Source organism: Acanthochromis polyacanthus, chromosome 23, assembly GCF_021347895.1.
Source record: "Acanthochromis polyacanthus isolate Apoly-LR-REF ecotype Palm Island chromosome 23, KAUST_Apoly_ChrSc, whole genome shotgun sequence".
NCBI classification, from domain to species: Eukaryota; Metazoa; Chordata; class Actinopteri; family Pomacentridae; genus Acanthochromis; species Acanthochromis polyacanthus.
This window is the reverse complement of record NC_067135.1, coordinates 13,825,258-13,850,035: the sequence shown is the minus strand read 5'-3', so window position 1 is coordinate 13,850,035 and position 24,778 is coordinate 13,825,258. Positions and strand designations below refer to the sequence as shown.

Genomic DNA, 24,778 nt, shown 5'->3' with positions numbered 1-24,778 from the left:
TGTGTGCTCGCCTTTACACTACCAAGTCCCCCTCCTTGCAGGCGGACATGGCACAGCCTCACAGAGATGCACCGACATTATCCATTCACTGGCCAACGCAAAACCGCGAGGAGCCAAGTGCACGAGAAGACAGTTCAGTTTTTCTTTCCTTCTTTTTTTTTTTCCCGTCTTTGCTTTGTAAATACCTTCTGTTTCAGTGCGACAACTTCCAGGCTTGTATCTTATAACCATCAAACATTTACATGAGAAAGTTGACAAAGGCTGAAACAGCGGAGGAGGCCTCGCAACAAAGAGGCCCATTTATAGTGTACAGTGAGGGAGCGACACTGAGAGGGAGGGTAGGAGGAGAAGCTGGGAGGAGAGTTGAATTAATGAATTAAAAATGTCGCCAAACAGCGGCTGTCTGAACACTTTTGGGTTTATATAGAGAGGCATGCTGGGGGGCCCCGGAGGAGTGGACATCACAGGCTACTTTAACTTCTCTCTGGGTGGACACACAGGACTCTCTCACTCTTTCTGCTTCACATGCAAGACGAAGAGCGAACTGTGCTCATCCGATTACATAATGATCCAGTAAGAGTGAGCCGGAACCGGTACTGCCAGTACCACTGTGCTGGGAGACACCGATCGACCGCCGGGTAGTCCTCATCCGGGCCCATCTTCTCACAGATTTCACGTAACTTTTCTGAGAATTTCTTTTTTCTTTAGGATGACAGAAACATAGGAGGAAACTGCAAAAGGAACCATGTGATGCCAAAATGAAAGGTGATGCAGGACATGTCTGAACTGTCAACAAGTGCAAGACCCTGAAATTTCAACCCCCAAGACAAACATCTGTCTTTACACATGTGTGCTGGACAGTGAAATTAATTCAGTCTTTCAAATTTCCAAGCTGTGGTCGAAGTGAACTTCTGTTTGAGTCAACAGAAAGGTAAGAAGGACATTTAATAACTGTTTAAACCCTTATAGTTGTTGGCTACCTGTGTATTTTTTTGTGAAAATATTGAAACAATGCCACTTTTAAAATGTTTTTGTGATGTTTACAAGTTCTTCTAGCGTCTGAAGTGTTTAAAGCTTGAGGTTAACATTCAAACAGGTGCTTAGATTTGCTGCTAACTGTGCTGTGTTTACAGTGTGGAGGGATATCAGTAGTGTCTGATCTGTGACACAACTGCACTGATGTTGGCTCCATAGGCCTGCATCACTGCATTGTAAATGGTTCTATATCAAAAACTTGCATGTAAATATAATCATAGAACACTCAGCTTACACCTGAATGTATCAAACCTGCATAATTCAGCCCTAGTTGAAAAGTTACAAACCAGGTTAAGCCCTAAATTTCTCTGCAAAGAATGTTGGCTACAGAACAGAGTCAATGTGATTGTTTTCCAATGTCACGTGAGAAGAAGCTGGACTAAAGTTGTGATTGTAGCACAGAAATCTTAGCAGTTACAGGTGATAAAAGCCACAGAAGTAAGAACAGTTGGGATGGTGTTTTCCATCTGAGAAAACCTGGGCTCGGAAACACTCAGTCAACACAAATCTTCTTGTGAAAAACTCCTCGCGAGCAGCAGCAGCAGTAGACCAGTCAGATTTACAGCAGAAAGAGACGAGCTTTGGCTGCTACCAAGCTGGAAGAAGATGTTACAAGTCGCTCCTGAATAATTGCCCAGTAGCCAACAGCTGCTCTTCGTTGTTTGATTCAGGTCAGTGTCGTAACTCTCCAGCTTTTAATTCTTGGCTGAGGAAGTGGAGGTTTGGGGAAGTGTTAGATTTAGACGGAGGCTCGTTTGGTCTGAAGACACATTGAGAAACGTCTGGTCGCCCTGGCTACTGCTTCCTTCCTGTTGTTAAAGTTGAAATGAAGGTAAATGAAGTTGGTATGGGATGTAGAGAAGCTACAATACAAGACAAATACACTGAATGCAGGTCTGACTTAAAGTATATGGAAAACTGCTGTATTTTCCGGGAAAATTTACTTTTAGCATGAAATGTATGTGCTGCTGCAGAACTAAGGATGGAGATGCAGGACGAGTTGTGCAACACTAAGAAGTGTGTGCTGGTATTTGTATCCAATGACAACATCCCTTGGAATCTAGAATACTGACCCCCTTCTGCACCCAGATGTTATTTACTAGCTGTTAAAAAGAATTTACCCTAAAGTTGAGTCACTGATCTCATCTGCTGGAACTTTTTGTGTTCCAACCACAAGAACCACTTCTATAGAACCTGTTTTGAGGTGGGAAAAGTTGCAGGTCACATTGCTGATTAGTTCAAGAGACAACAAACATCATTTTACTCACCTTTTGGTATCCTTGTCAAGCAGAAGTCTTCTATTCTTGAACATCTCCTTCTCTGACCTAAAATCCACCACACTTGCTAACCGAACATTGCCTGATTTTCTTGATATTTGCAGCCGATATTTTGGTGCATATGGAGTTCACACAGTGGTTGCGGTTGTTGCATCCTTCAGCAAAAACAGAAAGTCTGAAATGACGAATGATGGGGTAACTCCTGTATGTTCACACCAAACTGAGACTCTGCAAGGGGAAAGCCACTTAACTGGATTTAAAAGAACATCTCAAAAGGATCACTGAAGGCAGCTAACACCTGTCAGGTTTTAAGTTTTCAGTTTGTGTAAAAATGTCACAAAAATGCAGTTAGTAGTTTTAATATGTTAATGCCACAACAGGAGAGACTGTTTTCTGCAAATAAGTGGAAAAATAAAGTATCTGCTGCAATGAATTGGAAAATATAATATCAGATACAGTCAAAAATCCAATATCATGCATTCCTAGTAATAATGTGTGTGCCATCATACAAGGATTCCATAAAGAGGAATAGAATAGAAATACTTTATTGAACTCCAAGGGGATATTCTGTTGTTAAATTAGCAAGCACAGAGAGTTAAGGACCGAGCCTAGCTGCGCTAGACCCATGTTCTGAAGACGCAAGGGTCTAGGCACGCTCGACAGGGAGGGAGGCGGGCTAAAAGGTTGTCTATCAAATCACTCTACAGCAATTGGGTAGGTATACAACCAATCAGCGCAACGAATAGGCTGATGTAGTTCCTAGAGCGCCGGAAATCAGAGGATGCAGGAGTTCGGTGAAGCCTTATTTATTTAGTCAATGGGTGAACCTCAAGTATATTACAGACATGTTAACAAAAAGATTATTCAGAGTCGGTGCTAATGGAGCTCAACGACTGTTGTCGTTTTTGTTGTCGACCCTGGCAGAGAATTAAATTGGTTGCCATGGGTTGTCTAGCGTGGCTAGGCTAGTTGTTTCCGGTTGTTTCTGTCAGAATCGTCGCGCCTCTGTCATCACTTAGTTACGCCCGCCTTCTGACTCTACACTTCATGGTGATTGGTCCGGCCAGTTTTAGGAGCATCCAACCTCGAGCCTTATTGAGGGTAACTAGATCCACCCTGGCAGAGAATTAAATTCGTTGCCGTGGGTTGTCTAGCACGGCTAGGCTATTAAGGACCCCCACCACAACAAAAATATTAATATAATAGAAAATATACTAAGATACATAATGCACAATGATGTTTAAAATATACTGTGAAGAAAAATTCAATAAATTAATAATATAAGAAAAGCACTCGGAGTGAAGTATGTCACCAAGGCTGCTCAGTCGTATCATTTTCAGCGGCTGAAATCGAGAAAATTTGTGACAGAAATCACTGCAACATAGAATGTGGCCATTTAATATAGATGTACCCACACACAAAATGACCTTTTGCTGAGCACAGGCATGTGTTATGCGTGTGTACGTTACGTACGGATACCGAATCGCAATCATTGAATCATCAGCAGGCAGCTGACGTAGTGTTCACTTGTTATAGTTACATTGATGCTGTGCCACTATCTCGCAATGACACAGAAGTCTTTAACAAAGTGGTGGATCCAGACTATAAGCTGCATCACTGCCGAAATCTAATCACTTCGTCCTTGTGTTATTTCTGATCTTCCCTGATGATTTCATCCAAATCTGTTTGTCCATTTTTGAGTAATGTTGCTAACAGACAAGACAAACAGACGGACAAACGTACGCTGATAGCCACAAAACTCTGCTGTTCCTTGGCAGAATAATAAATAAAGTGTCATATGCCAACAACAGAAATATACAGTGAATGAGGAGAATAAAGTCCTGTAAACCACAGGGCAACATTTCCAAGTAATACATCTAGTGTAGCAGCAGCAGAAAAAAACAGAAAACTGCAAAAACAAGAAAGATTCAAACAAACAGACAGAGCAAAAGTGAGGCTTAAAGCTGTTTGTCCCAAAACTTGCATTAAAATGCTTGTTCTATAAATATGTCTGTTGCAATATGCGCTGCAAGATTTAGGGTGCTGAATTGCACTGAAGTTTTGATACACAAAGCACGGCTAAAGAAGAGGTGGTCTGAAAAGTTCCTCCCCACAAAGAGACGTTGGCATCAACAGCTGCTTGTTTGTATGCTATTGTGTGGCGCTCAGTTTGGCTCCAGTAAGTTTGCGTTTTTATCGTCCTGTGTTGGCTGTGCAGATGCCCTCTTGGCATGGCCTGTGTTGATGTTTATACAGTTCTTTCAGAGCGGAGCAGAGGCTGCTGTGGTGCAGACAGTGGTCACAGCCATTCAAGTTGTTGCATAGAGTTCTTTCAGTGCAGTGTACTAGCTGCTGGAGGCTTCTTTATGGCTGTGGACACTGGACAGGGGCACTGAGTGGAAGGGATTACTCTCTCCTCTGGAATACTAATGACGGTCTTTTGTCACCGATCTGTTTCCTCCACCTTCACTCCACAAACCCCTTCCTCTCTCTCCATTTCTCTCCCTTCTTCCTCTTTCACTCCTTTTGTCACCCGATGCTCAATTCTCTCTCAAACCTCCCCTCAAAACCAATTATTCCCTCTCTTACCCCATCCCATCTCTGCCCCCTCACAATGTCAAGCGCCGCATACTCACACACGATCAAACACACACACACTTCAACGCTCGGTTTTTCTCCTCTCTAACTTGCTCCCTCTTTCACTTACTCGCTCACCCAGTCGTATTTTTCAATGGTGGCTTTTGTCCCTTTCATCTCCTCGAAAACAAAGGATTCTTGTGCGCTCAGGACAGAGGGAAGGAGAGGGCTGGAGGGCCACACAGAGAGGAAGAGATCCTAACCTTGAGTGTGGTCATCTGCAGAGTGTAAAAAGTCACTTAGAAAGAGCAGCAATCCATCAGTGTTACTGTCAACAAGAGCAACACATTCTGGAAATCTAGTTTTGGCTCTGCTCATAGTGATATAACTCACCTGTTTTGCACTTATAATACATTTGATGAATGGTTTATGGTGTCTGTAGGTGCAAACACACGTTTTATATCTTATTATCATCACCATATGCTTGACTATTGTCATTTAGCCCTTTCTTAAGTATTAACAAGTACATTATTTTGGAATGCAAACCACTGATTACATCTGCAGCTTAATAATTTAAAATATTGTATTTAGAGCTTCTAAAACGTCATTTACAGACTAATAATTGTTGTTGATATTCTACCTTTTTCTGAATATCATAGATTCATGAAAGGATGTGATGATCCAACTTACAGGTGCAACTTTTTCCTATGTACAGCAAATGTCCAATGTATTAAAAATTTCAAATATGGAATTATGTATTAATCCGCAGCAGAAAATAGTCCTCTAAACAAATATGCCATTTACTCCAGTTTGAGTTCTAATTTGTGAAAACCATAATTCCCACCTGTTTAACTAGAGGATAAATACATTTTTTATTTTTATTTTTGCAAAACTTAAGTACGAAAAGGAAATATTTAATATGAGGTTTAGCTGCAACAGTGTTTCCAGAAAATCATCTATATACACTACTGTTCAAAAGTTTGGGGTCACCCAGACAATTTCATGTGTTCCATGAAAACTCACACTTTTATTCATGTGCTAACATAACTGCACAAGGGTTTTCTAATCATCAATGAGTCTTTCAACAGCATTAGCTAACACAATGTAGCATTAGAACACAGGAGTGATGGTTGCTGGAAATGTTCCTCTGTACCCCTATGAAGATATTCTATTAAAAGTCTAGAGCAGTCATTTACCACATTAACAATGTCTAGACTGTATTTCTGATTATTTTAATGTCAGCTCCATTGAAAAAAAAAAACCTACTTTGCAAAATAATGACATTTCTAAGTGACTCCAAACTTTTGAACGATACGGTATGCTTCAATTTTCCACTAAAGCCCTAATTATACTCTCTTACAGATGTGCAAACGGACATCTGCAGACACTTGCATGCTGCTGTGAATATACTTCTTTCTAGTTTGCTTAGAGTCTGCATGGAGGACTTTGTTCCATCATTTCACAGTAGGTTATTATCTGGATTTTCTGTGGATGTACTCTTACTGAGCATGCACGCCACAGCCCATGCAGTGTAGTGTTGCAGACATTCTTTGGAAATCTGCATAGACTCTTGTGGACTCAATTAGGCAAAATTTACTTCACATGGATCCCAGCTATTTAGTGTTAGCTAATTTTTTGCATCTTTCAATTTATTGCCTTCGTTTTAAAGCCTGCAAATGAATTATTTTGGTTTATCCTCACTACACTTGTCTCTAGATCTGCAAAGCACTAAACTCTAGACACCTTTACCTAGCTACTGAAAATTGGTGGAGATACTGAAGGTGGTGGTGGTGGTGACCAAAACAGAACCAAAATTAGAATTAGTAATAGACTAGCATCCAACGGAAAAATGAATAGAAAGAAATGCTAACCATACCGGATGTGTAAAATTCATGTATTTAACCCTGAGTATTGATAAAAGTGGGTTTCCAACTTTAAACCAATGGCTTGTTCCAGGGCACTGTAGAGAATTAACTTACCTGTGCAACAAAGCAAAGGTGATGCAACCTCCATCCTGAATCTTGTTTCCTAAACACAAAACAATCACTTAATGGCCTTCTACAGGTTTATATTTTCAATTTGAACCAATGGACTGTGGACTCTCATGGACAAATGTAGCTACTTTTTTGTCTTTTTGTGATGTTTGATGACAATAATAAATGCAGACTAACACCAGCCACCGTGCATGTGTAGCTTCTCCACGCTGTGTGGAGGTTTGTCTTTGCAAAGCAAGCATTCTTTTGGACAATAAATCATATTGTGCTACTCTCTGACTGTTCAATAGGTCGATATGTCCAATACACAAGTGTATGCTTACTGTATGTGTAGGCCGGATCTGTGTAGGGTTCAGCTGGAGATGGACGAGGCCAATCACGTGCTCTTGACCCCGCCCCCCTCCCCGCTCTTCCCCCCCTCCACATCTTAGTATTCATAGCACAGAGCTCAACACAGATCTCTATTCATGCGCTCAGTGTGAGCTCCGGCATGGTGAGAGGAGAGACAAGGGTCAGAAAGGACAGGAAAGGACAGAGCGTATCAGATCGCCTTCGTTCTCGGGCTTTTGTTTGTGTTGTTTTGTTTTTGGGTTTTGTTATATTTGCGCCGGAAAAGCAGAGGCAGTTTGAGACAAAAGGCCTGTTTAGTAGTAACAGTGAGGGAAGAAAAGGGAAAAAAAAAGGAGAGGAGTGATGTAGGGGGGAAAAGAAACTGCAGCCCAGATGAGGAGGGAAGATTAAGGGTGCACAGGAGGCAAAACATGAAGTGACAATAAGTGTCCATGGCACCCAGGGGTGGGGAGGGGGACCTCTCATCTAGCTATGACACGCACTTATACTGTTAAAACACAGTGTATGTACAGTCTCTGACACAAGCAGTCACTGGAAACTGTCCAAACTCATGATTAATGCTGCCATGATACCAAAATGATGACCCTGATATAAACGATGCCGATGCTAAAATGATACCACAACAATAAGATAAAAGAACAGAAAAAATAATGGAGTAATGTAACTTAAAAATCTTTTTTTTTTTTGAAAAATAATTAAAAAACAACTTTGGTGCACATTTTATTCACACACTTTTGCAGGAATTCAAGTTGCTTAAATCTTGTGATTGACTCTAAATTCACGGGACCCTCTTTCAGTTTTATTAGTTCCAACTAAACTCAATTATTAATATTATTATTTTACAGAGAGCCTGTCCTCTTATTTTTGCTTTTTAAATGTAAACTGACTAAATATTTGAGTCTTTTGTGTTTAGTTTACTGCACTACTGTAATGTGCAAGATGAAAATCCTGCATTGGAGCATCATCACCATGCAGCATCAGTCTTAATTATTCATTTCTGTTTATTATTACCATTATATATATATAGTATATAAGATATAATGCTCATTGTTGTTCCTGTGCATCCTTGGATCTTTACTAAAAAAGCAACTGGACGTCGCTTTTAGGTTCTTGAAAATGTTTAACCTCTTATCCAACAGGCTTCTTCAGTTGAACAACCTAAGCGAGAAGTCCAGCTGCTTTTTGCTGAAGTTCCTCAGATCACACTGACCTGAATGTAGATGATGTGGTGATTGTCACAATGCATTTGCACATTTATAATATTAATCATCATTAATAATTAGATAAAGCTCATAGTATAATTAAGTGTTTTACATTTCATGCAGTCCACTATATGTTATGTAATTTTTTAGCTATATGTTTGCAACCAGTGGTCACTTTTTTATTGACTGAGAGCATTTTCTTTTGATCAAAATAATTATTCACATAATATTCCCGCCATATTTACCATTTACTATTACATATACTGAGTGCGTATAAATTTAAGGTTAATGTTACCATTGTGAAGCCTGTTTTTGGACAGAGAGAAGTTTTCCACATTAATAAGTTAACTAAAAAGACAAATCTAAGTTTGACAGAAACCTCATCAAACATCTATGGGGAAAAAACGAGTTTTCTCATTATAAAAATGAAATGCACAAGTTTGACTTATCTTTGAGGGCATGATGTATTTTATCACATTCACTAATCAGTTTCCTTCAGAATTCATACGTTTCTCTTGGTGAGATGCTTTACTAAGCTATGTTTGTTGGGTCTCAGTAGCTTTTCAGACAGACTTTGTGGAGTCTGTGGGCTTTACCTCACCATGTAAATGAAATAATTCCATATTTTCATAAAAACCTTTGCTGCATGGACCATGCCTGCAGAGAGTGGAAGCAAAATGCTGGATGTTAGTCAATGGAAACTCTGCTCTTAGCAAACACTACAGACTGTATCACTACTAATGTAAAGGCAATTATTATTTTTAGTATGCTTTCTAGAATCAACATGCTGTGCACCACTATTCACGATAAACTCTTAGTTGAAGTGCCGATGGTGTAGTTTTATGCTACATATACAACATGAACTACATGGACACCTAAACACTGGACATATGTTTCATTGCTGAACAAGTGATTCTAGAGCCATGGATATCATTGTGCTGCTACCCCAAGTTTTTGAGCTCATTTTGGACCCTGGCTGCAAGGATTCACTCTGATTCAGCCACAAGAGCGTTAGTAACGATAGGTACTAATGACCTGTAGCTCTGTGCTGACACATAATGCTCCTTCACACCCAACTGGAAAAAAAATCCAAACATTTATTCGTATACTTAGCTTTGTCGATCGGGGCATTGTTATGTCAAAACAGGAACATTTTCTTCACCAAAATGTTTCTGTGAAGCTGGAAGAAAACGATTGTATGAAACCTCTCTGTGCTGTGTGCCGGAAGTGTTTCTTTGCATTTGGGTTTAGACATCTTTAACCCAAATAACCACAGACCAAAAGTGTTAAAAGTCTAATGTCAGAGAGAAATGCTGTTCACTGTCTTCTAACTAGCATCCTTTTTTGCAAATCTGATAATCTCATTGACACCCTCCTGATGATTTTGTTACTTTATTAACTTTATATTTACTGCTACTGCGAGTCGCCTTTGGAAGTTTTGCTTCTTTAATGCTTTTTAACACTGAATCTGCTTGAACGTTGAATTTAATGCATTAAAAACACACATCAGTACGTGAAGTACTGCAAAGGGTCCACAACTGAGGCCTCTCTTACAGTCAAAACAGGCCACAAGTGAGAAACAGCTTTCAGCAAACTGGAAGAGGGTGGTCAACGGTAGAAGGCACCAACATTTTTAACTTCACATTTAAAGACTTCTAGTCACTAGTGTCTCCTAATCTCAATTCAGCAGCTGTCTTGTGGAACCAACACGTGAATGAGCGTGCACTATCATGCTTTTAATGTGAAAGAGCAGCTGTGACCTCATCCTGAAAGAGGGCTTTTATTTTGATAAGCCCAGCTGCCTCCAGTGAAAAGAGAGAGGGGTCTTAAATGGACCACCGTGGACAGCATCACCACTGTCCTGTTAAAAATGTGCTTTAATCCCCTTCTTCTCCTTCATCTCCCTCTCCTTTTTAATGTTCCACGCTGTCATTTTCCTCATTCACACATTTTCTCTTTTTCAACTTTTCATTGAGAATCACCTACTGTTTCCTTCAACCTATGCACTTTATTTCTCACCATGTTCCCCCTCTTTGTTATTGATGTATTCCCCACTTTTCCTCCTCTCCTGACCTCCTGCCGTCTTCTCTTTCCAACCCTCATGTAGCACCAGCCATGACCTCAGCCACTCCTCCGTCCTCTGAAGGTTCCTCCCCTCAGAAAGTGTGCCACTCCCAGACGCAGACCGACATCACCAAGCCTCTGCTGGGCTCCCCAGGGGCGACCGGAGGTGCTGGTGCAGGAGGAGGACCAGGAGCTGGAGGGCCCAACGCCCTGAGAAGGAGGCGGCGCGTCCTCTCCAAAGATGGCCGAAGCAACGTACGAATCGAGCATGTCAGCGGCCGAGGGGCGCTGTACCTCCGCGATCTCTGGACAACTTTCTTGGACATGCAATGGCGCTACAAGTTCTTCCTCTTCTCTGCCACCTTTGCCGGGACATGGTTCCTGTTTGGGGTGCTTTGGTACCTGGTGGCCATGGTGCACGGAGACCTGCTGGGTGAGATTAATGGTGTAGATCAGAGGAGATATTGTCCTGGAAGTGACACAAACATCAAAATCGTGCTTAAAAAAACAAGTATTCATTCAGTGTTCGATCAATGGTCGACATGTCTGAGAAGGTGATTCATCGTCAAGTACAACAGATCAGCAGCAACAATATAGTTTTCCTCTATGCTTCCAGGAAGTGTAATTTTGTTAAGAAACTTCACCTGTTTAGATTGAAATATCTCTATAAATAGTAGATAAATCGGCATGAAATGTTACATTTGTACATTCATGTTCCCCAGAAGGTGAACCTTTATACCCCAATGTTCCCACAACATTAGCAAAAACATTACCCTCCAGTTCTAATAAGAACATGTTTCAAAGAAGACAATCATCATTTCAAAAATGTTCCTAATGGGTTAAAAGCTGATGTAAATCTGTAACTGCAACAGTCACAGGATGTTTGGAGGAAGTTGTCAGAGCCACATATCGTGTGAAATGAAAACAAAGGTAGTGCGTTATCAAACCAGCATTTGAAAGGTTGTGAAGATGTTATCGAGAACGGTTCTATCAAAGTCCTCTGATGTCATGTGGTAACTGAGGTAACAGACGTTAACTGAGGTAAAACAAGATGTTTTGACGATGTTATAGTTACACATTATAGATTACCTTCCATTAAACATAGGAGGAACGCTCAAGGCAAAATGTTGGAAATTGTTTTTAGAATTTTATGGCATAAATGCTTTACCAGTGCTCCCACCAAACATTTTTAGAGAACTTAGTCCTACTATTGAGGTAAAGGTCAGATAATATTCTGAAATTTACAAAAGAATGAAGACTTCTAGCTTGAAACATTACAAGGGATTTCATAGAATGTTTTAGATTTAGAAAAAAAAAATCTGACTATCAAATGGATTCTCAAGAAATTTGGTGTAGACTAAATAGAGCAATTTCTTGCTTTTCTTCTCATGCCATATTGAAGGGTTTTTGATGGACAATCTATAAAGATAAGTCAGTGAACATGGTCAAAAAACACTACCATTCAAAAGTTTGGGGTCACTAAGAATTGTCCTTATTTTTGAAAGAAGCATTTTTTGATAACAATGTTAATGAAGATAGCATTTAATTAATAGGAATACAGAGGCCCATGTCCAGCAACCATCACTCCTGTGTTCTAGCTAATGTGTGTTAGCTAATGGTGTTGAAGGGCTAATTGATGATTAGAAAACCTTTGCGCAATTATGTTTCATGAATAAAAGTGAGTTTTCATGGAAAACATGAAATTGTCTGGGTGACCCCAAACTTTTGAACGGTAGTGTACCTGATGGTATAATGTTTCTCTACATGGTAGCCTTGGTCTGTCTTATTTGCTTAGAGAATTACACTTGTGACACCTGTGACAGCCTGCAGTATCAGTGGTGCTATCAGTGATGTGTTTCAGTGCAGTCAGATGGAGTGAACAAATGATATTAGATATTGATGTACATACCTTTACACCTGTCAGTTTAATCAGAAAATTATGTGTTCAAGACAATGTTCCTGTTGGGATGTTGAATGTCTTATATAAGACCTCTGAGCTCACGTTGAAATCATGTGATTTAAAGAGAAGAACATTTAAATAAAAAAACGTCTTCATTTGTGTCCTTTGGCTTTCTGTGAAAAGGCCCCCTGCTGTTCTTTTTTCTAAGTGAATAAACCACTTCATTATAGAGAGTGCATGAGAGAGACCTGGCAGAACACTGAGTAAGTGAACAAAAAGTTCCTTGGTAATTTGTTTGCACCAAATAGATCTTCTGTTCTCCTATTTCCTCCAGAGTTTGACCCCCCGTCCAACCATACACCCTGCGTGATGGAGGTGAAGACCCTGACTGGAGCCTTCCTCTTCTCTCTCGAGTCTCAAACCACCATCGGCTACGGTTTCCGGTGCATCACCGAGGAGTGTCCCGTAGCGATCGTCCTCCTCATCTTTCAGCTGGTCATCACCATGGTGATGGAGATCTTCATCACCGGCACCTTTCTTGCAAAGGTAAGATTTTACTTTGAAGCAAATTTGCAAAATGTGATCATTAAAGAGGCGATGAAAAGGTAGAATGCACTAGAAAAGACCTGCATTTTGGGTGCTGCATTTAAAAAAATGTAGTTTACAAGTTAGCTGCTTAGAATTTAACAGATTTAAAGTAGTTTAATTAGAAAAACATAGATTTTTCTAAACTATTTGGCTTGATTTTTGATCCTGCAGTCTCCAACTGGATATTCTTTACAACAAGCAAACCAGCCGTTGAGTTTGGAATCCCTTACACATCTCCCTTTTTATTCTTGAGCTATTTGTCCCCCAAAATCCACTTTGCTTTGGCTGTTTTTATGTGAATAACGTAGGATTTTTTTCTTTAATCTTTGGCTTGATACTTTAATTGCACATTGGTACATTAAATGCTTTATTTCAAAATATATGATGCATTCTTCTTTAAGTGTCTGGACAATTTTTCCTTTATTGCTTAGTAAACTTGCGATATTGCCATTCCTGCCTCAACCCCCTCCCAGAATATGTTCTTCTTTTACACACCTAGTATCAGTATTTATTTCTCAGTTTCCAGGTTATTGGTCAGTCTTCCAGATTATTGCTACTCTTATCCTTCAAAATCAGTTTCCGTATTACTTACAGTCTCATCTCATTTGTTCCTGTCTTCAAAGTCTTTTCTGAACATGTGTCTCAGTGGGTGAGGTTATCTTGGCATAGAGAAAGGAGGCCTTGTAGAAGGTCCTGAGAAGTCTTCACAGCGTGTGGTATCAGGAGTCATAATAGTCATTTTAGTTCATCTTTTTCCTTCTCTTGCAGGTCGCTCGTCCCAAAAAGAGAGGAGAGACGGTGAAGTTTAGCCAACATGCTGTTGTGTCAAATCACGAGGGGCGGCCATGCCTCATGATCCGAGTGGCTAACATGCGAAAAAGTCTGTTATTGGGATGCCAGGTACATTCTGGACATTATTCCTTTCGTTAATGGTTGTAATTTGTTTTCACAGGTGCCTATGAAAAATATTCACCCTCATATTCTCTTTGTATTGCTTTTCAGCTTTTAATTATGGTCAGTTTAATTTATCTTGTTTACCAAGAAATTACATAAAGACTCTTTCATGTCAAAGTAAGAGCAGATTTCAACAAAGTAACGTCAATTAATTATAAAAATAAAGCATAGAAAGTAATTGAACCTTCGCTAAGCCCCGCCCCCCTTGGTTACTGTTGCTATGCCTGTCAAGCTTTCCCTTCCAGCATTTAATATGGAGTTTTTAGTGGTACCGGTGAGTGATATTTCTCAGGAGATATGTGCAAATTTCTGGACATATTCTACAGCGATATCAGAGAAAAGCAGACAGAAGGGTCTCCATTATGCTTTTGAGAACTACATTCACCAAATTAAATGTTGGCGGAGTGCAAATGAAGAGGACGTTAATTATATTACATTATAATTATATTAAATATAGATTATATCACACTGCTATTGTACTCTGGTTAGATGCTATCTGCATTTCGTTGCCTCTACTTGTGACATGTGCAATGACAATAAAGTTGAATCTAATCTAATCTAATCTAAAATAGAGTGAAAAGCGCACAGATCTCAGTGTAAGCGCCAAACACCCCATATATTGTCACATCACGTCAAAAATAATCATATACAAGAACAACAATGTTCTCGTACAGCAGGGTAAGCCGATATGTATTATATACATTTAAATTAATGTTATGTCAACTGTCATTATCATGCATCTGCCCATTTCTTGCTAAGCTGAATTTGTGTTTGTTTGCAGCGCGCCAGGATATTGCTCACATATAGTGGGGCTGATCTATACACTTGATCTCATTAAGGCACAGCAAAGCCCAGCAATATCTTGCACAAGTTTGCCACAACAGTGGCACAAACCAAGGGGTTACAACATTAATGCAGTACTAATCTCATCTGTTGTTGTCGCCAAAGCCAGACGTGAGCGTAGGCGGAGACCCGTAGATTGCTGCTCCAAAGGAAGCAGGTAGGATCATATTTAGGAAGATGAGGTACTGTACAACGAGCTCTATGTTGCATACTTTTGCCCTTCCGCTCCACGAGAGATTCCTGTCCTTCCATTGAGTGATCTTTCTTTGCTAATGTTATCTGACCTAACACACAGAGCTACGGTTAGCTAATGTTAGCTAGCAACTTACCTTAGAACAGACGTGTTCTTATTGATTTTGGAGGGATTCAGCTGATCATGCGGTCTCCCACACTGCTTAATCCACACATGGCACCTTTCTTCTTGTGTCTTTGGCTTGGAGAATGCAAAAAAAATCAACACCACCCTCCAAGCTTTGCGGATAACGAGTGTCAGACTTGCAAGTACCGTACGCACACCATTTCGGCATATTGTCTTCTGCTGAAAGCTTGACAGACTTCTCGTGTTACAGTTGCTAAGGTAGGATTGGACAGTAGCCATTTGTGGGAGGGGCTTAGCGAAGGGTCAATTGCGTAGGTGTCCACCACAAAGGTGTCAGTATGTAATAGATGCACCTTTTGCCCCAGTTAAAGAATTGAGCAAATGTGGATCGATCTCAATCTTTATGCTGCAATTTTACTCCATCCATCCATCCATTCATCATCTATACACCACTTAATCCTCATTATGGTCACTGACTTATGATGAAGGCAGAGGACACTCTGGACAACTCACCAGTCTATCACACTTCCACGTATAGAGACAAACAATCCCACTCACATTCACACCTATGGACAATTTAGAATCGCCAATTAACCTCAGCATGTTTTTGGACTGTGGGAGGAAGCCAGAGTACCAGGAGAACATGCAAACTCCTTGCAGAAAGATCCCAATTCTGTCAGATTGTATGTGGATTGTGAGTGAAGAGCTCTTTTTAAGGCTAGCCACCAATGATCATTTGGATTGAGGTCTGGACTTCCTCTCTTTGACTTTCACTCAAATGATCTCTTTCATTAAGTGTGTGACTTCTAGCACCAATTGACTGCATATGTGTTGAATTAGATGTGTCACTGTAAAGGGGGTGAATTCTTATGTAGTCAATTATTTGACATTTTGAATTAATTGGTATTACTGTAAAGAAATCTGTTTTCACTTTGACATCAAAGAGCCTTTTTTCTGTAAATTCTTGATGTTAAAAAAAATCAACTCGAATATAATTTACTGTTCAAAAGCAATTAACGGGGTGAACCTCCAAGCTGAGAGAATACTTTTTATATGCTTTGCATTGTTTGCTTGTATTCATCATTATTTTAATGCCATTTGGAGCTCACATGTGTGAATTTCTCCGTCATTGTAATTATTATTTTAAAAATGACACAATACACAAAAAACTGAAAGCTTTCATGAGACGTATGAACACATTTAAGGGGCTGTTGTTGTATGTGTAAGCACTTCATTTACACCACAGACCCCCGATGTGTAGGCAGGAAAGCGGGTTTGTATTCTGAGTCACATCCTGTCAATCAGCATTTGGTTTGCTGTAATAATGATGTTGATGTACTATAAAGTTAATGACATATTCATAGATTTAAATATGCTTGTCTCAAGGGCACACTCCATCTCTTTGAGGTATTGGTCATTGCAGGTATTAAACCAGGGGCCCTCTGGTTACAGGACACCTTCTCCAACCTCTTGGCTACATTTACTGACTACATCTTGGCTCCCAGGTGACGGGGAAGCTGCTTCAGACGTCCCTGACAAAGGAGGGCGAGACGGTGAGGCTGGATCAGCGCAATGTGCCGTTCCAGGTGGATACGTCCAGCGACAGCCCCTTCCTGATCATCCCCCTGACCTTCTACCACATCATCGATGACAACAGCCCCCTCAGAGCCTGGGCAGCAAAAGGTAAGTCACAGCTCCTGTCAAGTTATGGAGCAGCAAATATCCAACAAGTGTTTAATCTCTGCAAGTCTTTTTTTTTCAGTTATCGCACAAAGAAAAACCGGAGTTTGTCAGTTTACAGTAGTTCAGCAAAGACACAACGTCATTTTATGGGATACAGGATCAATGTGAGAGGGTTTATTGATATGGAATCAGATATGTGTCAATATAATAAAACAAAACTTTTTTACATATCAAACAAGAAAAGCACTCAGAGAGCGCAGTACTCCATAGCTTTAACTTGTTGTCATGGTTACAGTGACGCCATGCCGCTATCTCGTAATGAAACAGAAATCTTTAACAAATCCATGGATCCAGACTATAAGCGGCATCACTGCCAAAATCTAATCACTTGGTCCTTCTGTCATTTCTGACTTTCCCTGAAAATTTCATCCAAATCCGTTGTTCTGTTTTTGAGTAATGTTGCTAACAGACAGACAGACAAACGGACGCTGATCATGACATAACTCTGCCACGTTCCTTGTCAGAGTAAAAATAGTGTCTTGGTTTGTACTGTAGTGAAATGGACAGCTGGTATGTGTTTTGTTACCAGGTCTGCAGTCCAAAAATATATCGCATATGTACATTCAGGCTGTATGGGAATGTAGGTGTGTTGGTATTTTTGGTCACGTGCTCTTGCCTGCCCCTGACGGTCCAGAGCTGGGTTTGTTTGATTCTGCATATAGGAGGGTTTCTCTGGCTGGAATGTGTGTGAGAGAGATTGCCAGACAGCCCTCATTAGAGCACAATACTGTACAGTGTGTGGTACTGACACGAAGCCTGCACAGTTCCACTTACAGCAGCTCAGACCTCTCATCGCTAGAAGCCGCATCAGTAGCCGGAATCATATTTACAGCCACTGCTGGTGCACCTTGCTTTTCTTTTCTTGGCTGCGTTTGACTCTTTCATATTTCTAATTTGACATTTCCTTTTCTTTATCTTGCTTTGCTCTGCCCAGTAGCACTTCCTCACCGTCTTCATAATAAGCCTCTGTGAGGTTCATCTTGAATTTCCAGTTATGTAGCCACATTTGAAGGATTGTGTTACAGCACACATACTACTGGCCAGTCATCCTTGTTCTGGAGTGCTGTAGTCAGGTCCTTAATGTTGCTTCTCCCTGGGCTGATCTGGAACTGATGGCATAAAAACATTCACAACATGATAAATGGCAGAAAATGCTAAATAATTTGGGACCATAAAATGTCTCCTGAGTTAACTTTGAAGCAAATATCAAGCAGACTATGTGTTAGACTATGTGTTTCACTCTTGTGCCATTTCACTCTATGATTGCAGACCTGTCTCAGTGTGTCTCATATCACCAAAAAATTGATGAAACTGACTTTGCGATATTTGTTTTTTCTGTGATTTATCTTGCAATACAATTAAAACAGCTTAGTAAATTTAGCATGGGTATAACTTAGCAGCTGCAAGATGTAATGATATGTTCTCGCTTGTATAATCATCCAGGAAAAAATGCTGTCAGCTATAGTTGAAGGATCGTCAATAGTGTGAGAGTGTGACTGGTTGTCTGTTAGGCCTTTGTCTGACTGTCCAAGGTGCACCATGCCTCTGGTGCTCTTTAATCCTACGCTCAGTAAACATAAATGGATGGATGAATGCCCCTAATTTACTGTTTAGGGACAGTGCACCCATACAGTTCTGGATACACTCTTTGCTAACACACACGACTGAACATGAGTATGTATTTGGAGCTTTAGAACCCCTGCAAACCTTCTCTTTGTGTTCAGGACATGTACTGTGTTTAATGGACTCTTCAGCAGGGAGTATCCCTCTTAGGAACACTGAATTTGGCTTCCAGTGCAACAGTGTGTGAACGTATTTGGCATGACGTAACTATGTGGTTAAACCATGAGTCCTGTAGAATCAGGAGGGCAGGACACTGTGGAGTAGCTCTATAGGAGAGACGTCATGACTGTTCAAACCACTGAGCTGGAATATCAGGACCTCTTATCCACACAGGACTGACTGTAAACATCAAAATGAGAGTGTACACTGTGGAAAATGCCATCAATGAATATGTCTAATACTGAAGAACAGAAAAAAGGTCAGATTAATTAATTCAATTAATTCAAACTTTGCCAAAATGACACAGATTTGTCCAAAATTACTCAAAATGTGCTCTAAATGACTCAAACTTGTCTAAAATGTCCAACATGAATCAACATGAAACCAAATTACTTGCTACCTGTCCAGAATAACTCAAAAATGATCCAAAATGACTGAAACCTCAATGATGCACACTTGTCCATTGTTCATAAGGACTCAAACATGATAAGAATGACTCAAAGCTTGTCCAAAATAACTCATCAAAAATAACTCAGACTTTTTAAAAAAATAGCTGATTTTGGTCTAAAACCTTTTCAAAATGGCTCAAACCCTATTAAGATGACTTATATTTGTCCAAAATGACTGGAAGTGGTCCACAATGACAAAAAAAACTGTTGAAAATGAATGAGTCATTTTCAACAGTCATTGAAGTCATTATAAAATATTCCACAGGCCGACATGAGGGTCTGTATTATATTTCATTGCAATCCATCCAGTAATTGTCCATGCATTTGATCAAACACAATGAAGCCCCTTTGCACCGCCCACAACAGGCCAACAGAGAGAATCCCTCGTCCACATTTGTGTCGCAGTGTGATGAAAAGGTTGCGAAACCTGCTGTTTTTGTGGTGGGAGCGATTGTGGGTCTGGGTTAGGGGAAGAGTTGTTTAGACAGATGACAGAGTGCTTTCTGAGTGAGGCCTGTTGATGCAGGTGTGTGTTTGTTTCAGTGCATATGTCTTCCAGCGTGTCCTGTGAGAGGCAAATGTATTCTGTATGTACTTTGAAAACATACTCTGGACACTCAGGATTTCAACATGTGGCGGCTTTTGTGCGTTGTGTACTGAAATTTCAGGTGTGTGTGTGTGTGTGTGTGTGTGTGTGTGTGTGTGTGTGTGTGTGTGTGTGTGTGTGTGTGTGTGTGTGTGTGTGTGTGTGTGTGTGTGTGTGTGTGTGTGTGTGTGTGTGTGTGTGTGTGTGTGTGTGTGTGTGTGTGTGTGTGTGTGTGTGTGATCTGGTCAAGTGTTTTGGGAGTCAGTCGGTGAGGAGGGAGTTGTGGTGTTTTGGAAATTTCAGGATGTGTGTGTGCTGCGTGTGTGTGTGCCTTTGCTTACCCACATTTGCAGTTGTGTTTTACTGAATGAATCTGTGCCTTTAGATTTGGATTTATTGCAGCTGGGAAATGATCCTGACTACAACATATATCAAATAATATAACTGAGATGCCTCATGGAGAATGAAAGCTAACAACAGATCTGTGGAGCATTTCAGCTTATTTTAATGCATTGTTTTGGTTTTCTTGCACTCGCAACTCCACTGACCCTGTTTTTTTTTAAATGTAAAAAGCTCAGAACCACACAGCACACAGAAAAATGAGTAAATAATACGTTTACACTCATTGGTGTAGATTTCCTTTCAACATTGGATGCATTCTTGTGGATTTTTATGCAGTAGTTTGTGCATTTTCTGTGTTAATTTACTGTGCATTTTTTTCTTCATGCAGGAAAAGACAATATTTATGCTTGGATGTCAAAATAAAATTAAATATAAAGCAGTCGGGCTTGAAGGCATTTTGCAATCATGATTTACTTTTCTGTGTGTCTTTGTGTTATTGGTTTGTGGAAGTAACCTCTTTAAATGTACCTATGCAGCACCTTTTTACGTTGGTGATAAATTGTTTGAATTAATCTATAAACACCTGGACTTCACTAGCTTCCATGTGTTTTAGCAACTTTTCTGTTCATGTTCAAACATAAACATGAATTTTTTTTAGCCGATTTTAAGAATCAGCTACAATATGTTCTTGAGATTGACTGGAAACAAGAATATATAGCTAATTAATACATCAGTTAAATTAGTTGGAGAATGAGAAGTAGTTAAAGACTCAAAACAAAAACACTTTGACAAGTCAACTTGAAATGCATTCTCTCTTGTCTCTCACATTTTGCAATGCTTGGTTTTGAGACGTTTTGAGAAAAAAAATGTACCTCATTGTCCTTTTTCTTGCTGGCTCGTCCACTCTTATGTACCTGCCTGCCTGCAAATTTATACTTATTTATATTTGGAAGTAAAGGTCGACCCAGTGCTGCAGAAAACAGATTCACCAGAGTGGGAGGTGCTGTTGCATCTTTATACTAAATATAACATTCTGTGCACTTTGCATGTTTTGATTGGAGGAGGAGGCCAAATGTATGTCTTTTAAGTTTCTAAAAATCCCCTAAAATCTCCATGTAAAAATGTGGTATTGACGTGCTGCCTGCAAAGGCCAATGGCTTATGGTGAAAAATGTTTGTAACCCTCTGGACCCTAAAATTTCTGGGGATTATTTTTTGCTTCTGTCCCATTTTTTACTTGTGTTTTCCTTAATTTTTCACTGCAGTATGAAGTCCTGTACCTCTATAGAAACAGTACAACCACGACAAGATGCAGAGAAAAGTCAAAAATGTCTTTTGTGCACTGCAAAATTGAAAGTAAAATTTCTGTTTCATTGACAAAAATTAAAAAAAATGGAAAAAAAACATAGTGGCTCCACATGTTATGAACATTTAACTCTTTACATGCACACTTCTACTCTTCTCCCATGACTCTGCACATTAAGTAAGTATTTTCCAAATACTTATTGACCTTCAGTTCACACGAAAAACTCCTTGAATTTCCATCATGTGACTGCTGGTTGCTGCCAGTCATGACTTCTCAGCAGAATATTTTCTTTTTTGCAAGATCTGTTGAGCACAAATGATTAATTTTAGAAGAATTTCTGAATGATGCACGTAGAATACAATGATCTTGATGAAAAACCAGTATATTAAGAGTAGATGTGGTTAATTCTACTGATGGCTCAACACATCACAATGAATAGTTCAAGAACTTGCAGAAAGTTGAAAATTTGATGACCTAAATTTTTAAAAACACAATCATATTAGATCTTGTTTTATATAAACATGCCATACTATACTGAAGGCTGGATTTTAGGTATTAACTATTGGGAAATCTGACTTGATAATTCAAGATGCCCAAAATGACCGAAAATACAGCTTCCAATTCTTTTTCGTGACGTCCTTTCCTACTTTTCCATGTGTATGGTGATGGATAATCAATCTTGTACTGTATTTGATGCCTGCAAAGAAACAAACAAAGATAAACGTGTGCCTCAATTTGAAAGTTTACATTCTTTTGAATGAGCTAATGCAGCAGAGACCATTTTTATGTTTAACCTCGGTTCTCTTGTGTCTTGAGGTGGTGGCTGGACAGACCCAGAACTGGCTGACTTCGAGCTGCTGGTGATCATGAGCGCCACGGTTGAGCCGACCTCCGCTACCTGCCAAGTTCGAACATCCTACCTTCCGGACGAGATCCTGTGGGGCTACGAGTTCCCCCCAGTCGTCTCCCTGTCCCCGTCGGGAAAATACGTGGCCGATTTTGCCTTTTTTGACAAAGTGGCCAAAACCAAAACTCCTCCCCTCTTCAAGCAGGCCCTCCCACCGGGCTCCCCGTCGCAGGCGTCCCAGTTCCGGGGCGGCAAGGAGGATGGGAAGGACCCGGAGAAGATGCGACTGGAGGAGAGCTACAGGGGGGAGGAGAGGGGGAGGGAGAGGGGGCGAGTCAGAGATAGCAGCCCACTCAGTGTTCGAATTAGCAACGTGTGAGGGAGGAGGCAAGACGGCAGGAAATGGAAAGATGATTTGAAACCGAGATGAGGAAGAAAAACAAAGCAAGCTGCTAACAGAAGAAGCCGCATTCTCATGCAGAAACCGTTTTCCTGTTCCCACACACAGAATATTTTAATCGTGGACCGCACGGCCACCTGGGCGCTCTGCCACAACACCCACTACCTGCACACAGAGGTAGAGAGGATACTGAAGACTACTACAAGCAGCCTCAGAGGAAACAAACGTGTGCGAATGCTCAGCACGAGGTCAAGTCTTCCACAGAGAAACTAACTGATTCACTTTCTTTTTGGGGAAAGGACTTAATTTACTACAATACTGCAAAAATCTTTATCTGATCGGATCATTTTTTTAGTCTATCTTCTCAAAACAAGCGATTAAAATCAGGGCAGCAGAAAAAATGCAACCCGATTTTCCTGAAAGTCATTTTAAGAATCTTGAACAAACAGGATTTAAAAAAACTACTCTAAAACCTGGCTTGATTAGATGATTTTTGCAGTGAAGTTGAAGGTTGGATGTGTTCGTCACTGAATCACAGTACTGTTTTATTTTTTCTTTTAAATAATTAAAAAAAAAACCTGCAACAGGTGGCAAAAATACTGGAACCATGTGTTTTTTAAAGAGGGTTTCCAATGGAATGTATCATATTTTATGTACGCAGTAGATCCTAACATCATTACCTGAAAATACGCTCTTTGATATATGAATGTCCTGTTTTTTAAGGTACATATGTTTAGTAATATTACTAAAAGCACTTTAACTTGAAAGAAAAGTGGCATTTCACACAAGGAGAATAACTGAACTAACTTCAATTCTTAATGCACTGTATTAAGTGATTAAATCGTGGGGTTCTGTTGAAAGCTTGTGTGTCTGAGTGTGTGTTTACACTTGCAAGTGAGTGTGATAATACTTTTTGTATTTTTGTGAGCTATTTTATGTACAGAATGTTTTCATGTACCCGTATAAATATTTCCTTGTATATTCTTCCTTTCTAGATGTCTGACATTTGGTGCACAGCTTTTCGTTAAACCACATTAATTGCTGTCAGTGCACATTGTTGTTTCTGTAAAGTGCAGTCTTTCTACTGCTACCATTTTTCATACATTGGTGTCTAATCGTCTGCTTCCCTCACATATTTTTCCTCTGTTTACTGTGTTTGAAAACAGAAACAGACATCAGTTGATGGTACTTGTTGGCTGAAATTCATTCATTAACACAAAAACTGCAGTTAAAGTTGAATGGATGATTTCAGTTTAGATGTAAAGACACATCAGAAAGCAAAAGGGAAAAAAGCCTCGATTTTGATTGATTAAAATTCCAACAAAGCATGCAAAGAATTTAATCAAATATATATATATATATATATATATATATATATATTTATTGAGTTTCCCTTTAAAGATGTCCAAAAATAAAAATCTGTATTTTTGACAATATTACAAGATAAAGTGCCACTTTTCAAATGAAATCATCTGCTGTTCCAGATGAGCCTAATGAAAGAATATTTTCAATAATGTTCTCGTAAGATGTTGTGTTTACTGCATGACCGAGTCTATACTGTATATTGCCCTAAATACTGGAAGCTCATTGGTCTAACTGCTAATGTAGTTTTTAAGTGCCTCTTTTAATAAATGCATTGTATGGAACATGAACAAGTCTGTATGTGAATGCATGAAACAAATGATCTTTCTGAAAAAATGCCTTCACCATTTCTTTATCTGCTTCTTTACATCTAGATAGCAGATTATGGATTATTAGTCTTGATTAAACTGGAAGCTTTCTAGAAAGCGTACACAAACTTTCCACAGATTTTCAACTTTGTGATGTTTCTTCAAAGAATTATATGTAAAATGCAGTTCTGTCGGGAAAATTAACCAAATCTAAGCTTATTTAAGCAGAATCACTCTGCATGTCTCATTAGAAAATTGTCAAAAGTGAACACTAAATGTTGTGAAAGGCAAAACATTCTGTGCTTCTAAGTGTAACTGAGAAGCCGTGAGTTACTCGGCTACAATCAACAATCAAGCGGCATAAGCTTAGAGAATATTTGGCTGAAGTGCAGGCTGTGTCTACAGAGTGCAGAGGGCAAACGGGTTGGGAACCAAATGAAAAAGACTGAGTAGAAAATGAAACGTACTTGATCAACAAAATGAATGCAGCATGGCTCCACAACAGTGAACAGAGGGAAAGTTGTCAGCAAGTTGCTGGAAGTTTCGTTCA

The 24,778-nt window shown here is 39.8% G+C and overlaps 1 protein-coding gene across 2 annotated transcripts; it reads left to right on the top strand.

Annotated features, from left to right (window-relative positions):
* The first annotated feature begins 381 nt into the window (after nucleotides 1-381).
* kcnj10a (potassium inwardly rectifying channel subfamily J member 10a) lies at nucleotides 382-24,213 on the top strand. 2 transcript variants are annotated; one of them, XM_022221680.2, is made up of 6 exons: nucleotides 382-931; nucleotides 10,544-10,933; nucleotides 12,735-12,946; nucleotides 13,757-13,888; nucleotides 16,610-16,787; nucleotides 22,128-24,213. In XM_022221680.2, exons 2-6 carry the CDS (start codon nucleotides 10,552-10,554, stop codon nucleotides 22,535-22,537), a joined length of 1,314 nt encoding a protein of 437 aa, XP_022077372.1. In that variant the 5' UTR covers nucleotides 382-931; nucleotides 10,544-10,551; the 3' UTR covers nucleotides 22,538-24,213. The 2 variants fall into 2 exon arrangements, with proteins under 2 accessions (XP_022077372.1, XP_051799827.1); XM_051943867.1 differs by lacking the exon at nucleotides 382-931 and adding an exon at nucleotides 1,572-1,706.
* Nucleotides 24,214-24,778: the final 565 nt, after the last annotated feature.